General features: G+C 39.4%; 1 protein-coding gene across 3 annotated transcripts; it reads left to right on the top strand.

Moving 5' to 3' along the window:
- Positions 1-6952: 6952 nt before the first annotated feature.
- LOC101419418 (killer cell immunoglobulin-like receptor 3DL2) lies at positions 6953-15085 on the top strand. Of its 3 annotated transcripts, none has more exons than XR_009181664.1 (6): positions 6953-7025; positions 7254-7289; positions 10489-10538; positions 13193-13312; positions 13727-13818; positions 13930-15085. XR_009181664.1 is itself a non-coding variant. In XM_004468994.2 (5 exons), exons 1-5 carry the CDS (start codon positions 6992-6994, stop codon positions 14116-14118), a joined length of 471 nt encoding a protein of 156 aa, XP_004469051.2. In that variant the 5' UTR covers positions 6959-6991; the 3' UTR covers positions 14119-15085. The 3 variants fall into 3 exon arrangements, 1 of the variants encoding a protein (XP_004469051.2); XR_009181665.1 differs by having other exon boundaries at positions 7254-7665; XM_004468994.2 differs by lacking the exon at positions 10489-10538 and having other exon boundaries at positions 6959-7025.
- The last annotated feature ends 1569 nt before the right edge of the window (positions 15086-16654 follow it).

Here is a 16654-nt window from a genome sequence, read left to right as displayed (position 1 = left end):
AGTCTCTAAAAAAGAGTCTGGAGGTTGTCAGAAGGAATGCCCTTATGCACAACTGAGTAGAGTCTAAGAGACAGATAAAGTAGATACAACCCCAGGTATTGGTTCTTTTGAGGGATAAAGAGACCCACGGGTTCTATGGTCATGGCAGATGGGGTTCACTGCCATGTCAGATGGCCCTTCTTTGGAGCTGGTGTTTCTGCGTGATGGAACTGGACTCAGAGGGGATCTCTTTTCACAAGCCTTTCATGCTACTTTACTGGAATTGTAGTTGGTGTTGGGTTTTAAGATATATTTAGGGGATGTGAATCTCTGGACAGACAATATGATACCCAGGCCCAGAGCCTCAACAGACTTCAGCTCCTACACTCATTTACTGGACTTACCCCACTCAGCTAACATGGAGTTGAAGAAGGTCAACCACCACACCATGGAGCCTAGAGTATCTACAACTGAAAGCAGGAGAAGTGCATCCAGTATCCATGTGGAATCTAAGCCCCCACTTGACATAGATGTGCAATGGACACAACCAATCCAATGTCCACAGAGAAAATGTGGCATTGGTGTGGGAAGGGTGGCCATAGTGGCTGCTGGGTGTGGGAATGGGAGGAAGAGATGAGATGGGGAGGCGTTTTCGGGACGTGGAGTTGTCCTAGGTGGTGCTTCATGGACAATTATGGGACACTGTACATCCCCCAGGGCCCACTGGATGGAATGTGGGAGAGTGTGGGCTATGATGTGGACCATTGACTATGGGGTGCAGTGATGCTCAGAGATGTACTTATCAGGTGCAATGGATGTGTCATGATGATGGGAGAGAGTGTTGCTGTGGGGGGAGTGGGGGGTGGGGGCGGTGGGGTTGAATGGGACCTCATATTTTTTGAATGTAATATTTAAAAAAAATTAAAAAAAAAAAAAAGAGGCATGTGTAGAGAAGATACATCTGAGTCCAACTCTGTCACACCCAGGAGCACAAACTCCAAAGTAGGCCCCAATTGCAAGACACCAAACTCCAGAGCTCTCTTCCATGAGGGTAGGACCTGGGTGTCTCCAGAGCCCTCAGGAGTCCCATTATTTGGGGTAGTATCTATTTTCACAGTCTATGAGATCCTGCTGAGATGTGCATAACTGTTACCTCTGATGACCTTCTGACTCACATTGAAGTCTCTTAGCCATATAAACTCATTTGTCTTTACCTTTCCCCCTTTTATTCAAGGTCTTTTTCCAGTTGTGTCACCAGCCAGTGCTAAGTAGTATTCCTTTGGTACCAAGTAGGCTCATCCCTGGGAGTCAAGTCCCATTCTAGGGGGAAGGTAATGCATTTATGTGATGAGTTTGGCTTAGAGAGTGGTCACATTTGAGCAACATGGAGGCTTCCAGAAGATAACTTTTAGGCACCCTGCAACACTCAGCAACATTGCAATTTCAAGAGCAAAGGCTCACAAGCATACTTATCAATATCAAGGGCCCATCAATGGACAATCCTTCTTCACTAGTCATTGCCTCTGTACTTGGGGGATTGTTGCTGTTCCATTAAAGAATGTGGCAGAGATCCCCAGGATGGGAATTCAATATTCTATCAGTTTTTGTGTGAATCTCTACCCACTGTGGCAATGCCCCTATGAACATTTGCATACCTTTTATATATACCCGGGTAAACTTCCTCCCTTGTATGCCCCATCACTGACACCTCACACCAATGATCCACCTTGCCATAGCTGTAACCCCTCTGTGATTCAAAACTTCTTAAAAAATGAAGCCAAAATGTACTCATCAAATGAATGTACCACACTAATGAAAGAAGTTGTTGATGTGGGAGGAGTGGGGGATGTGGGGAGTAGGGTATATGGGAACCTCTTATATTTTTTATTGTAACATTTTGTGTGATTTATGTATCTTTAAAAAAAGATAATAAAAAAGAAGCCAAGAATATTGTCAAATACAATTAATAGGAAAGTGAAATAATGATAAGCTTAAACATAAGAAATAAAATACAAAATAATTTAGAAAAACTAAAGCTAAAATAAAGTAAAAAAATTGGGGATGTTAAAAAAATAATGAAAAATAAAAAAATTTTTTCCAATGTTTTGTCTTTCATCACTGTAATATCTGTTGTCCCTGTATGTACAGTGGCATTTTCTTCTATTTCTTCCCCAGGATCTTACTTTTTTTATTTTGTCTTCAAAAAAGTTTTAAGTCACAGCAAAGTCACAGATTATAGGGGAAGAGATGGCATTGGGAAATGGATGTGGCTCAAGTGATTGGGCAACTCCCTACCACAAGGAGGCCCCAAGTTTCGTTCCTGGTGCCTCCTAAAAATAAGATGAGGAGACAAAGAGGGCACACAATGAACAAATAGCAGACTGCCAGCACAAACAACAAGATGGGGGTATAAATCAATCAATAAATCTTTAAAAAAATAGCATGGCACTGGCACAAGAACAGACATATAGACCAATTGAATTTAATTGAGAGTTCAGGAATTAAGCCTCATGTTTATAACCAACAGATTGTGATAAAGGTGCAGAGTCCACCCAAATGGGAAAGAATAGTCTTTTCAGTAGTTGGTGCTGGGAGAACTGGAAGGCCTTATGCAAAAGAATTAGGGTGGACTCCTACATCACATATATGAAAATCAATTCAAAAGGGATCAAAAATTTAATTTCAGAACTCTGAAACTCCTAGAAGAAACCACAGGGCAGCATCTTCAGGAACTTGTGTTAGGAAATGGTTTCTTAGACTATACATCTAAAGTAAAAGCAACAATGGAAAAAAAGTAGAAAAATGGGACCTCACCAAAATTAAAAAAGTTTTTTTTTTTTTTTTTGCCTCAAAGGACTTTATTGTGAAAGTGAAATGACAACCTACAGAAACGGGGAAAATATTTGGAAACCACACACCCAATAAGGGTTTAAAATACAGAATATGTAAAGAAAACCTCCAACTCAACAACAGAAACACAAACAACCCAACATAAAAATGGGCAAAAGACTCTAATAAAAATTTCTCCAAAGAAAATGTAAAAATGGCCAAAGAGTACATGAAAAGTTGCTCAACATCATTACCTATTAGGATAATGCAAACGAAAACCACTAAGACATACTTTCTCACACCCACTAGAATAGCTATTTTAAAATAAAAATGGAAAATTACAAATATTGGAGAATATATAGAGAAATAGGATCACTCATTCATTGTTGGTGGGAAGTTAAATATAGAATTACAAATGACCCAGCAAACCCACATCTAGGTATGTACCCAAAATAATTAAAAGCTAGCACTCAAACATTTTCACACCAATGTTCATAGCAACATTATTCAAAATTGCCAAAAGCTGGAAAAAACCCAAGTGACCCTACATAAATAAAATGTAAAATACATAAATAAAATAAAAAATACATTTACATTTATAACACTATTCAGCTGTAAAGAGGAATGAAATTCTGATTTATGTGACTACATGGATGAACCTTGAATGCATTATGATGAGTGAAATAAAGCAGACACAAAGGATAAGTGTCATATGATATTGCTGATATAAAATAATTAGTATAAGCAATTCCAAAGAGTCAGAAGCTAGACTAAAGGTTACCAGAAGCTGGGGTAAGGATAGGGAATGGGGAATTAATGCTTAGATTGTACAAAGTTTTATTTGAGTTCATGGAAAGTTTTGATAATGGATGGTGGTGATGGTAGTACAACACTGTTAATTAACAGAGTTGAATTATGCATTTGAATATGGTTAAAAGGGGGAAATTTTAGATTGTATATATGTTACTACAATAAGTTTAAAAAAAAAAACAGGACTGTTCAACACAAACAGAGAACTCTAGTGTAAACCATGGCCTATAGTTAGTACTATAATTACAAAAATGTTCTTTCGTGAATTGTAACAAGGCAAGGTGTTGCTCACGTGGTGGTAGACAAAAACTCTGCATTTTATTCATGATTTTTTGGTAAATCTACAAGTTCTATTAAAAAAATCCTCTTGTACCATAGAACTCCTAATCCACATCTGCCCCCCATCACCAGTGTTTACCATTTTTATGTATTTTTATATGATCTTCTGGCCTTTTTATATGTGTCCCTACAAAATATGTACAAATGATTTTTATCTATATAGATATTAGGCTCTGTTAGACTATATGCATCATTTTGTGGCTTTTTTCACTCAATAATGTTCTTGTTTTTGTTTTTAAGTATTTTTTATTTTTTTAAAAAGATACCTAGATGACATAAAATACTACACACAAAAATATAATGGATTCCCGTATGCCCCAATCCTCACACCTTCCACCCTTCCCCAAATTAACAACTTTTTTTATTACTGTGTTATATTCATTGCAATTGATGAGCACATTTGGAGCATTGAGAATAAGCATGGATTATAGTTTACATTGTAGTTTATACTCTTTCCACTTAATTCTGTAGATTATGACAGGATATATAATGGCCTGTATCTGTAGTTGAAATGACTTTCAGGACAATTCCAAAACCTGAAAATGCACCTATATTACACTTCTTTTTCCCTCTCTCTGCCTGTTATTTTTAAACAATGGTTTTGATTATAATTTTTCAAAATTGCTGCAATAAATAATTTTAAAATAAAAAAATCTTAATATGAAATATTCATAGAAAGTTATGCAAAACATTATGGATCCAAGTGAGGACTTCCCATCAACCAAGAGGGTTGCACTAAACACTCCAGACATCCATTCCCCCACAGAAACTTTGAATAAGTAGCAAAAATTGGCAGAGCCATTTTCCTTAGAACTCCAGAAAACAGATAAAGGTCAGCAGTAAGTGGGCAAGCGCCAAATCAAGAAACAGCAAATAAAACAGTAGGAGGAGCTCCTGGCACCCTTGATGGCTCCTCTCACACACCTCTTCAGCACAATGTGGAGTCAGCCTGCCCTCGCCTGTGGCACCTGGTCCTGTTCCAGAGGGAGTGGAGTAACTCCTATGCACATAATGGGATGCCTGTAAGCGCCAGTCTCTCTGGTGGATGCCTGAAGGACTGAATCGGGACCCTTGAATCTCACTTGCTATCCCAGAACTTGCCCTGAATGGCACCAAAACACAATCAACAAAAGAAAAAGTAGGTAAATTGGGTTTCATACAAATGAAAAAAATTTTTGTGCATCGAATTGTTAGGCCCCAAGGCAGGACCTTTATGAATAACTGGAGGTGGCATAAAGAAAACTTCAACACGAGAGTTAGGCAAACTCAAATTTATTACATCTACAGAGGTAAGGAGCCAAAGTCAGTCTAAAGTAACTCAGACCCAACTCCCAGTGCAGCAGTTCCTCTCTTTCTTAAATACCCAAGTTACTTAGCATTTGTTCTGATTATGCATTAGTTTTTATGCATATGGGTGAACACACATAGCTGGTTATATGATTGTATGATTAGCATGTTCAGGAAATCACGCTTGCACATACATTGCATGATCAAGAAAGGGTTGGGTAACTCCATCCCTGGGTGGGAATTTTACCATGTTAATTAAGAAGTTGAAGTAAGGACAGCAAAAGGCTTTTTCTACATTGGTCAACAGGATGTTCTTGGCCACTAAAAGCAGAATTTGGTACAAAGAGAGGGTTGAATCTCATTACCTTCTGATTTACATACAATTCCTTTCTTTGTGTCCTAGTAACAGGGACAGAAACAAGTTGCTTTCAGGTATTTGGCCATCCTACATCCATCAAAATGACATTATCAAGAAACTTAAAAGACAGCCTAGAGAATAAGGGAAATGATTTAGAATCATATATCTTATAAGGGTTTAACATCCAGGACATATAAAGAACTCCTTCAATACAACAACAAAAAGACAAATGACCTGATTTAAAAATGGGCAAACATCTTCTGTAGACATTTCTCAAAAGAATATATACAAATGACTAATAAGCAAATGAACAGATGCTCAATATATTAGACATCAGAAAAATAAAAATCAGAATCAAAATGAGATACCAATTCATATATACAAGGATGTATATAATTGAAAAAACAGAAAATAATAAATGTAAGTGAGGATGCAGAGAAATTTGAACGCTTGTGCATTTCTAGTGGGTAAATAAAATGGTACCACTGCTGGGGAAAACAGCTTAAGTGGTTTCTCAGAAAGTTTGAATTACCATTTGACCTGGCAATTTCATTTTTAGGTATATATCCCAAAGAATTGCAAATTGAGACTCAAACAGATAATTGCACATTGATATTCATAGTAGCCTTATCCACAATAGTCAAAAGATGGAAGAAAACCAAGTGTCCATCAGTAGATGAATGGATAAACACAATGGGGCCTATCCATACAATGGAATATTATTCAGCCATAAAACAGAATGAAGTATGATACATGTGACAACATGGATGAACTTTGAAGACAGTATGTTGAGTGAAATAAGCCAGAAGCAAAGGAATAACTAGTGCATGGTTTCACTTATATGAAATACATAGAATAAGGATACTTAGGGATAAAGAGTGGACTACAGATTACCAGGGCCTGTTGGGAGAATGGGGAGTCACTGCTTAATGAGTACAAAGTTTCTGTTCAGGGTGGTAATAAAGTTTGGGTAAGGGATGGTGGTGAAGGTAGCACAATATTGTGAATATAGTTAATATCACTAAAGGGTACACATGCTAGCTGTTAAACTGGGAAATTTTGTGTTGTGTACATGTTACCACAATAAAAATGTTTTAAAAAGGAAGGAATATGTTAAATATCTTCATATGAATTTGGTGTAGGTTATGAGGAGCTAATTTGTCAGTGATGGGTTTCAAGATAGATTTTAGTTGGGGGCTATGTTGAAACCATGAAACTAGTTTGAAAATTACTCCACAGACTTCCCCCTTATTTAGGGTGAGAAGAAGCTGGTCATTTTCCTGTGTGGTTAGCACCTATAAGCGGCATAAGCTGTGAAGTTGCAGTCATACTAACAACATCCTGTTCATTTTTCTCAGCTCCTACACCCTGTCCAACAGAAGAAGCAAAATGTTCCCCAAATTTATCAGCCTCCTGTGTGTAGGTAAATCCTGGTTGGAGAGGGAGGAGAGGGATATGTTGGATAATCCCAGGCTGAAGAACTAGCCTCTCCACCGAACAGAACTGGAGGTGGGAGTCCATGGAAAATTGAGTTCACCAACCTTCCAAGCCCAGGCTGGGCTGCCAAGTCTGATAGCCAAGACATGACACAGTTACTATGAGATCATGATTCATGGTAAAGAGTCATCTCTAATGTACTTTTTCCTTCCAGGATTGTCTTTGGGCCAGAGGATCTGGGCACAAAAGGGTGAGTCCTTCCCCAATCCCAAGTGACTATATTGGCCAAGCACAAATGGTTCTCCCAGGCAGTAGAGGTGGGTCACAGATGTGCAGGTTGATGCAGAGGAGTTGTAAAGGGATTTGTGGTTGACTCTCTTGGGAATATAAGAAGAGGGGTTCTTGTGGGAACCCTGTATTCTTATTTGGTTCTTGACCTCCTCTCCAGAACTCTATCTATACTGAGCCAAACTCTGTGGTCTCCTGAAGGAGTCTGTGGTGTTCAGAATCTGGGGTCTTGTACATGGGTTAGAATAAACTCTGTGGTGAGAGAAGGACCCTGTGCTGGACTATACGCACTCTGAGGATAAGGAATTAACTCAAACTCTCCAGACTGTCCATGAAAGGTGAGTAAAAGGGATTTCCTTCTCTTGGAGTCTGAGAAGGGACTGGTCAGCAGACAGTGACCTCATGGACACTGTGGTATATTCTGGTATAGCAGAGTTTAAAAAGTTAGTTTCATGTTTTCTCTTATATTGCTCAAATCAAGTAGATGATGCCCTTTTATTTCATGTACGTCTTATGGTATAGAAAATTATAATTTAAGGAAATATTTGTTGAACAAATTCTCAACCCACTGAATAAAATTGTTCCGGGAATGTACATCTTATGGTATAGAAAATTATAATTTAAGGAAATATTTGTTGAACAAATTCTCAACCCACTGAATAAAATTGTTCCGGGAATACCTGCCAGATCCATCTTGGAATGGACACAATACCAGGTATCCCTGAGTACCAGGCTAACCCAGTTGGAGGTGGGTGGGTGGGAAAGATTTGGGAGAATGTAAAGGAAAAAAAGTCCCCTAAGGGTGGTAAGGGAAGGAGCAATTCCACATTTCCTCGCTAAGACTGGTGCCTCTTTTTATCCCAGATGGTCAGAACAATACAAAAAGTCAGCCTGGCTGAGCACTGTGGTTCCCCTATGAGAGACAGTAACTTTTCATTGTCCTCCCATCTTGGGTTTGTTACATTGAAACTGCTTAAAATATATGTGTCCAATCTCTCTTAGTTCCAGAGTGGGCACACCCTTTGTGTGCTCGGCAGAAAGGGATCTCCTGGAGATCATGGTTATAGGGAAGAGAAGCCAGACCAGCCATATGTACACCTGTGTCCAGACATCTCTGAGATGTTTATTCTTGGATTCCTTGTCAGGACCAAAACACAGAAAAATAAACAATGCTAAGAATTTAAAGGTGTTTAAATACCTTTAGGTATTTAAAGGGTATTTAATACAAGGAATTGGGTATCCACATGAAGAAAGAAGCAGGAATTCAAGTCAACTAAGGGGTGAGTAAGCATTGGATGCTGCTATTGCCTGAAGACAGGGAAGACAACAGGTGGAGCAGGTTACCTGATTCTAGTACTATTAAAGTTGTAGCCTGTTTTAGTGCAGAAGGAGCCTTGAAGAAGCCATGGTCACATCAGGAGATGCGTCTAGAGGCACGGTGGGGTGTGCCTCCTCTTCTTCCTTTTGATCTCCTGTCAGTCATCCTCTGTTCTAAGAGACGTGTGCACAGGGAGCCTAGGATATTCATCTTATAAGACTATCTCCACTCTGCCTCACCATATAGAGCAGGGAGAGAAAAGACTGGGGCATAGATCCAGCAGCCAAAGGGCCAAGAACAATCACGAAGAGGAATCGGGGCCTTGAACCAGGAGAGAATGTTACCCTGAGGTTTTGATCTGATTTATTTTTGAAATATTTATGCTGTACAAGGAGAGGGACACAGCAATCCCAGCACCTTGATATGAGGCTCCTTAATGGGTATTTCTGGGCTGACTTTTCCATAAGTACTCTGACATCTTTCCCCGAGAGGATCTGTAGATGTTACAGATCTCACAGCTATTCCCCATATAAACGGTCAGCCCCCAGTGAACCTCCTGAGGTCATGATCATAGGTGAATGTGGTCAGTCAAGTCCCTTGTCTTTTTGTCTTCTGATTGCCTCAGGGAATGATGAGGTTATTGAAAAAGCTGTTACTACAGGGGAGAGAGACAGACACTCAGAGAGACTAACAAACTCAGTAGAGAACAAAAAAGAGACAGAGGGAAAAACAGAAGAAACAAACAGAGAGCTTGTATGCCAAAGCGAAAAAAACCTGACAGTGACAGACAGAGAATGAGAAAAGAGACTGAAGGACGTATGAGCAAAAGGATGAGGTTGGTATCCCCAGGTCAGGCACGCATTGACATTTGAGAATTGGCTTCCCACATTAACCCCACACATTTCTTCCTCTGCTATGAGAACGCAATGACACATCATACATCAGCAGACATCAAAGACGTTTGAGAATAAGAGTAGAGCTTGTGACCGTGAGGTGCAGCTCAGCAACTTGGTAAACAAGTCCTTTCTGCAAAAAGGGAGAGGAGTGGCCACTTCCAAATCTCACCACCAACTAGACTCTTGAAAGTCCTTGAGTTGCTGGGCAATGTTGACCAGGCCTACACTACCTTTCTCATGTATCTGGATGCATTAACTATGAGATAATGCAGCTCCTATGGTGGTTAGAGCACCTTTAACTTCTAACTTGTGACTCGCACTATATCCTAGTCATGCTTGAGAGATAGCCGGCTCCAATGGCTGATGTTTAGGAATTAAGCAGAGAAAGAAGCATTGAGAAGTGCAGAGAGGAAAAGAGAGGCTGAACATGCAAGGGGGTGTCTGGATGTAGGATGGTAGAGAGGACACCTTCAAAATCTTCCTCCAAGGTGGATGCCCACATATGGTTCTATGTATCCAGGCAGATAAAAAAGAGCTCAGGGAAGACCCAAGGGGAGGAGCAACTAGACTCCATTTGGGAAGAGCGAATGTAGCCCAGCCATTCACCTTTACCAATTTCCCAGAAGCCCTCCCTGCACTCCCACTCACAGAGAGAGATGTCCCAAGTGGTGAGCACAGATACCATTCATCCTGGCAGGAATAATGCTTCATGGTAATGGACATCATTCCTCTCACATACCACAGTTCTCTCTCTAGACCTTCACATTGTAAGGAGAAAGTCATCTCTCAGGGGATACTGGTGGAAAGATCCCAGGACCCCATCAGCCCTGAGATGGATGACAGAGTGAGGGGTGGGCAGGGAACCAGTCCTCCTGGAGGAATGGTACCACTTCCCTGGGGCAGATGTAGGAACCTCACTTACAACTGCTCTGTCTTTTTTTTCTTAGGAATCCTTAGAGATATTTGCCTATGGCCCATAAAACCAACTTCAAAACTGGTAAGCAAAGGCCTCTTAGTCTAGCTCATGAATCCCTGGGAAGAGAGAAGTGTCATGTATGAGTGACAGCTTTGCCTCCTCCCAGCTCTGCGACCATGAACTAGTCACATCCTTTTCTAAACCACAGATTCTCCATAAGCATTTGAGACTCCAGCCAGCACAGAATCAGAGAGGCCTTTTGCCCTCTAATATTCTGAGATTGAGACCTCTTCCAAAAGGAAAGAAGGGGTCAAACTGAAATGACTCTCTGCCCAGGGTGTAGGACTAGGCATCAAGGTATAGAAGAGTGATAATGTTGGGTGGTTAGTAAGTGGAAGTTACTGCTGATGTGGTTAGTAAGTGGAAGGGAGCACCATAAGTATTTATTGTCCACGTCTAAATGTTATTTGAGCTGAATATGAAACAGAAAATGGACCTTGTCCTCATGAAGATCATATCCAGTGGCATATGGAGGAGGGAGAAAAGGTAAAATAAATAACATGTAATGAACATGATTGGTGTAAAATTGCAATAGATATTTTTAATTATGTCACATGATAGAGAAAGCTTAAGTAGATAATTCAGAGTCAATGGTGTGGAAGGACCCCTGAGAAGGAAACATTTAAGGTGTGACTTTGTTTTCCCAGGTTAAAATCATTTATTACTTAATTTAAACAATAGAAATGACAGTATAATATTCAATGGGAAAACACTTTTGTAGGCAAGTATAAAAAGTATATTTTTGTACCAGGCACTATTGAGGCACATTAGATTATTTCAAAAGTTTCTCTTTTCCATATTATCAAACTCCTTTTCATCCCTCTTATCTAATTTATGAAGAATATTTTGTTACATAGTTTAAATTATGACATCTATTTTAGCTATTCTAATAATGATTCCTGTTTTATTATATTGAAGATGGAAATTTATTCATAAAAGTGGTTATTTACTCAATTTATCTTATGAGATTTTTGCTGTTGTTAGAATTATTACTTCCAGGAATCAGTCATTAATATGGAGATGTGTGAAACTATTTAGAAAATTTGGAAAATTGTGAACTATGCCCTTTCTCTTTTCTATGATTGGCGTATTATATTCTTTACTCAAATATTTCTATATAATTCTGTTCAAATTGCATGAAAATTTTTCTAAATTGATAAAATATCTTATGGCTCAGACTTCATAGTTCTCATAGTGAGGGTAAGGGTATAATAAAATATCAAATGTGATTGTTACATATATTAGGATAATAAGGTTTTTTTATTACCTCCCCAATTTTTATTAGAGAAATTGTGGGTTCATGGAACAATCATGCATAAAATCAGGATTCCTGTACTTTAAGGTGCGACATTGATGACAAAGAGAGTCAGAATTGAGATTGGTGTAATTATGTCATGAACAGATGGAAAAGTGAATGCAGTAGACCCCACCCAAGCAAAGTCTTGGTGTGTTCAGGCATCGGCATGTCTCACATGTGGTGAATGAAGTGGAGTTGAAAGCCAAATGATGTAAACATTTATAAGCAATGGCAAGGAACTTGCATCTCATCTAAATGGGATGTGAAATCATTAAAAGGTTTTAATCACATAAGGACTGTGATCTGCCTAATATTTTAGAAATAGCACATAGGGAGACATCAACAGAATTGCTTTTAGGGGGATGTGAGTGCAAGTCAAGAGTCTGGTCAGAAGCTTCATCTGTCTTTGTGAAGACAAATCATGATGGCTTAGTCATGAAGGTGGTGGAGGAGAAGGACCTGAATGAATCGATTTGGGATATACTCAGAGGTAAACTAGTTCTGAGGGAGGTTTCAAGACATAGTTCTAGTGTTTCCTGGATGGGCAACTTGGGCATACTCATTTCCATTTGAGCCTCTGTTTCACTGGGTGGAAATTTATACTTGGGCTGTTAAAGGAAGAGAAGAGCTGAACCTAGTGAGGGAACAGGGTAGAGTCTGTAGAAGACAAAATCTTGGCAGTAAGAAATTTTGGCTCAAACCATAGCTCAGGTAATTCAAGTTACTAAATATTCTAGGCTTCAGTTTTATTGATTAGGACATTAGGTTAAAGCTGCCTCCCTCCCACACTTAACTCTGAGAATATAGTGAGCTCAAAATATGAAAATCCCCTTACCTACAGAATGGAGACTGGCACAGAGAAAGTATTAAATGCATGGCAATCCCCTTGCCCATTCCCCTTCCATTACCTGAATACTTCCACCCACCTCATGCCTAGTCATTCTAGGGAGAGAGTATCAAGATACTTTAAAGAATTTTCAAACCTTGGCTTCAGGGACTGGGGCCATCTTTGACCTCTGTCCACCTATTTCTCAGTTTCCAGATGTACAATTGTGGTGGGGTGAGGAGGAACAATAGGAGGGGTGCTCAGGTAGAGTTGATGCAGAGTGTTTCCCTTTAATGCAAAAGCATAATGCCTTATTTCATGAGGCAGTAGCTAAATGGGACATTAGGTTCAGGCCTCTGCTCCTCATTCACTGGCTGCTTGATTTGGCCAACCGATTTCACTTCCTTTGGATTTGTTTGCACATGATGGAAATTTGAGATGGTACTTTCTATGGTTTGGGGAAGAAATCAAAGTAATAGATGTAATGAGCCCAATATATATTGGCACAAAATAATCATTGAATGGGAGCTGTTACCATTTGCTTATTGACAGATTCACAATTTCATCAGGACACTTCAAAGCTGAACATTCTCAGTGGACTCTTGGTATTCTTCATCACCATTGGCATTTTCTTCCTTATTCTTATTTGTCACTGGTGTTCTACCAAAAACCGTAAGTCTGGAGAAGGAGAGGGCAGGGTTACATGAGCCAAGTGGGAAGGTATGATTGAGGCACAGATGTATATGTGTTCACTTCCTGTATGTGAATGTGTGGTTCTTTGTGATGGGACTTGAGGTAAAGCTTTCCAGAGAGATTCCTGGAACTCCACCCCCTACCCTCAATTCACTAATCACCCCTCCCCATCCTCTGTCTCTTCCCCAACTCTAGGGTAGACACCGACCTCTAGGGAGAGTAAGTCTATATATAGAGAGTAGTATGGGGACATGGGGCAATGGATTGGGTGGAGGACCTTGCAGCAGTAAATGTGGGACTGGGGTTGTTTATGGGATGGTTTTTTTATGTTAGTGGGATAAACTGACCGAGTAACCTCAGGTATACCACTGCTCCTTTCTGGTTTTCGTGTAGGACGACGTCTTCCAAGACTCTTGACTCATTCACCAACAAATGATACCATTATAGACAAAGAGCTTAAGGAAGACCAAATAATGGATGGCAATGTGAGTCCTCTCCATACCAAATCGTCACCAAAGTTTCAGTCCCTCCACATACCCAGATTCCACCACCAATAATTGAATCTCACCCCTTGTTCTTCCCCTTCCCATTTCTAGGACACTGAAGCAGAAGGACTACCTGAGGTGATCTATGCCCAGTTGAACCACTGGACCCTCACCGAGAGAGGAGACAGTCCCACTTCCCAGAGTCATAAATATTTCTCAGATGATCCCAGTATCTACATAGAACTTCCCACACGACAAGCCTCTGCTGAGTTGATGTCAGACCTGTTCCCAAGGCCCTGAGCCCAAAGAGTGTCATGAAGCAAGGACCTGGATTCATCCCTAGGAGGAGTTCTTTTGTGGACACTCTTCATCCTTCTCAAACATAGGTCCAACATATTGAAGGTGGAATCTGGAGACCTATAGGGTCATCTTTAAAACCCAAGAATCCCTTAGTGAACACCCAGGTATTCTAAGAGTCTATTATGACTATCCAGTCATTTCTGGAGATTTTATTATACTCTCCTAGCATTGTAGGAATCTAACCAAAATTACACTTTGTTCTGAAGTTCTTCTGAAGTGATTCTAGAAGCTTAGTATATTTACCTAGTTGATTATGCCTAAAATTATTCAACAAAATTTTATGGATTGAAACTGCATCCCATTGATCTCAGTCCAATAGGGAAAACCCACAATGAATGATAGTACATAATATGTACGTGCAGGAGGGTAATAGCTAATGGAATGTGGATTAAAAATAGTATCCCCTCCTAGAAAGTCTCATCATATTTTCTCTTCACTGAAATTTATATTGGCAGAATTTATTTCTATACAACACAGATCTAGGAAAGTCATGCTCCAAGGGGCCCGTAAAAAAGATAATTGATACAGAGATTGTGGCGTATTCAGAATATAGAATGCTACTCAGTAATTAAAAGAAGCAATACTGATGCTTTAAAAATATGAATGACTTAAAAATTATACTAAGCAAAGGAAATCTTGCACAAAAGAGGGTATAGTACATGATTCCAACTAAATAAATTAGGAAACAGGCAAAAGTAATCTATGATGAATAAATATTAGGATTAGTTGCCTTGGGGTGGGGGTAGATTGTTTGGGAGGGGGCAAGAGTGAACTTCCTGGGCTGATGGCAATTAGAGGTTTGAGTTTCACAGATGTATGTATTTGCCAAAACTCATAACATATTGTAATTAAGATTTGTGCGTTTAATTTAATGCAAATTTTATTTCATAATACAAATGTAAACATATATTGAACTCTCATTAATGATATGCATGCTGAGGTATTTGTGGGTGGATGTAATGTACTGGTGCCTGCAACTTATATTGAAGTGCACTAAAAATACAATGGTTTGATGCATGGAGGATAAACAAATCAATGCATCATAAAGCAAATGTAGCAAAATATCTACCAGTTCTCCACATGTCTTTATTTCACCTAGGTTTTCCTTTTCTATAATATCATCATTGACCTGCCTCAGGTCAGCTAAAGCAGAAAATACAGGTTTCCCATAATTCTTAAAATTTGTATTATCTTACAATCCATAGCTCAGGTCAAACATTTTTCTTCCTGAAAGCTTCTAAAATTCACTCCATTGTTCCATCCTCATAGCAGTCCTCAAAATTTGCTGCCTGTGTCAACATACAAGCCCCTTCCCTGGCCCCAAATCCTTACTCCAAGAAATCCTCTATGGTATCCTTGAAAGTTTGTTCTCACCCCGATAACTGGCTTTCTTCCTCCTCTGCTTAAAATCCTTCTATGGATATACATTTTTACTTCATGATAAAATCCAAACTTCTCAATCAGACATTCAAGGCTCTTCATGGTTGATCCATGCTAATCTCTCCACTCTCCACTCTCCTTTTTGAATGAAACTCCTCCGGCACCAATGATCAGTCAGATATTGCTGCAGAAACAAACATTTGCAAAACATCATTGAAATTAATCAGAGTGCATATATTACTCATGCATTTTGTGGTTAAATGGTGCAAGGCAATTCTACTGAAAAAACTGGAGTTTGGACAGATGTCTGAAATCAGTTAGCTGCCAGATGATCTGACACTTTTTGACATTGTTATTGGGGTGACATGGCTCTACTCCCTGAATCTTTACCCTTTCAGTGGTTTAACTCTGGATTACTGTTAATCTGATTGCAAGCTACAAAACAAATTGAGGAAACACATAACCTGTCTTGCTGTTTAGGCTCAGACAGTTAACCCATCACTTCCATTTTATCCTATTTGTCAAAGGGTAAAATGCTGACTTCAAAATAGGGAAATAAGCTCTGCAAAAATTGGAAAGGCCCTTAAAAGACTCACTTCCAAAGACTAGAACATGGAAAGGGAAATGCAATAACCCTATAGTAGAGGAACCTGACCGACATCATGAACAATGACTGGTATAGTCCCCTCCATGGCTTAGGAAGCATGAATTCTTACGACATCCATAAGTAGTGAGTATCATTGTCATCATGTTACAAATAAGGAAAGTAAGGACAAGAGAGGAAGTGGTTTGCTCAAGATCACCCAGCTAGGTATAGAGCCATAATGTAAATAAAATATATAAAATATTGTACTCTTCTCAAACTGGAGCTCTTACCCAGTCCCAGTCTTCTCTGAATACTGAAAAGTCTCCACATGTTGAAGAGGAGAGTTACTGTCCACAACAAAGCATGGAATAAGGAAGTATAAATAACTCAAAGGATTTGCTCCAGGTTGATGGAAGGAACATCTTACTGCTCACAGACACAAAACAGTGTGGGAATTTGCTTGCAATGAGCAAAACCTTTACCCTAGGGCCACACCATGGATATCTCCAG

The sequence above is a fragment of the Dasypus novemcinctus genome, chromosome 18 (assembly GCF_030445035.2).
Source record: "Dasypus novemcinctus isolate mDasNov1 chromosome 18, mDasNov1.1.hap2, whole genome shotgun sequence".
NCBI classification, from domain to species: domain Eukaryota; kingdom Metazoa; phylum Chordata; class Mammalia; order Cingulata; family Dasypodidae; genus Dasypus; species Dasypus novemcinctus.
The sequence above is the reverse complement of the archived record's forward strand: the minus strand, read 5'-3'. Positions and strand labels throughout refer to the sequence as shown.

Coding starts and splice junctions, on each gene's coding strand:
- LOC101419418 (XM_004468994.2), top strand. CDS start 6,992: ATGTTCCCCAAATTTATCAGCCTCCTGTGTGTAG. Junction 7,290..13,192: donor GAGGATCTGGGCACAAAAGG/GTGAGTCCTTCC, acceptor GCTTATTGACAG/ATTCACAATTTCATCAGGAC. Junction 13,819..13,929: donor ACCAAATAATGGATGGCAAT/GTGAGTCCTCTC, acceptor TCCCATTTCTAG/GACACTGAAGCAGAAGGACT.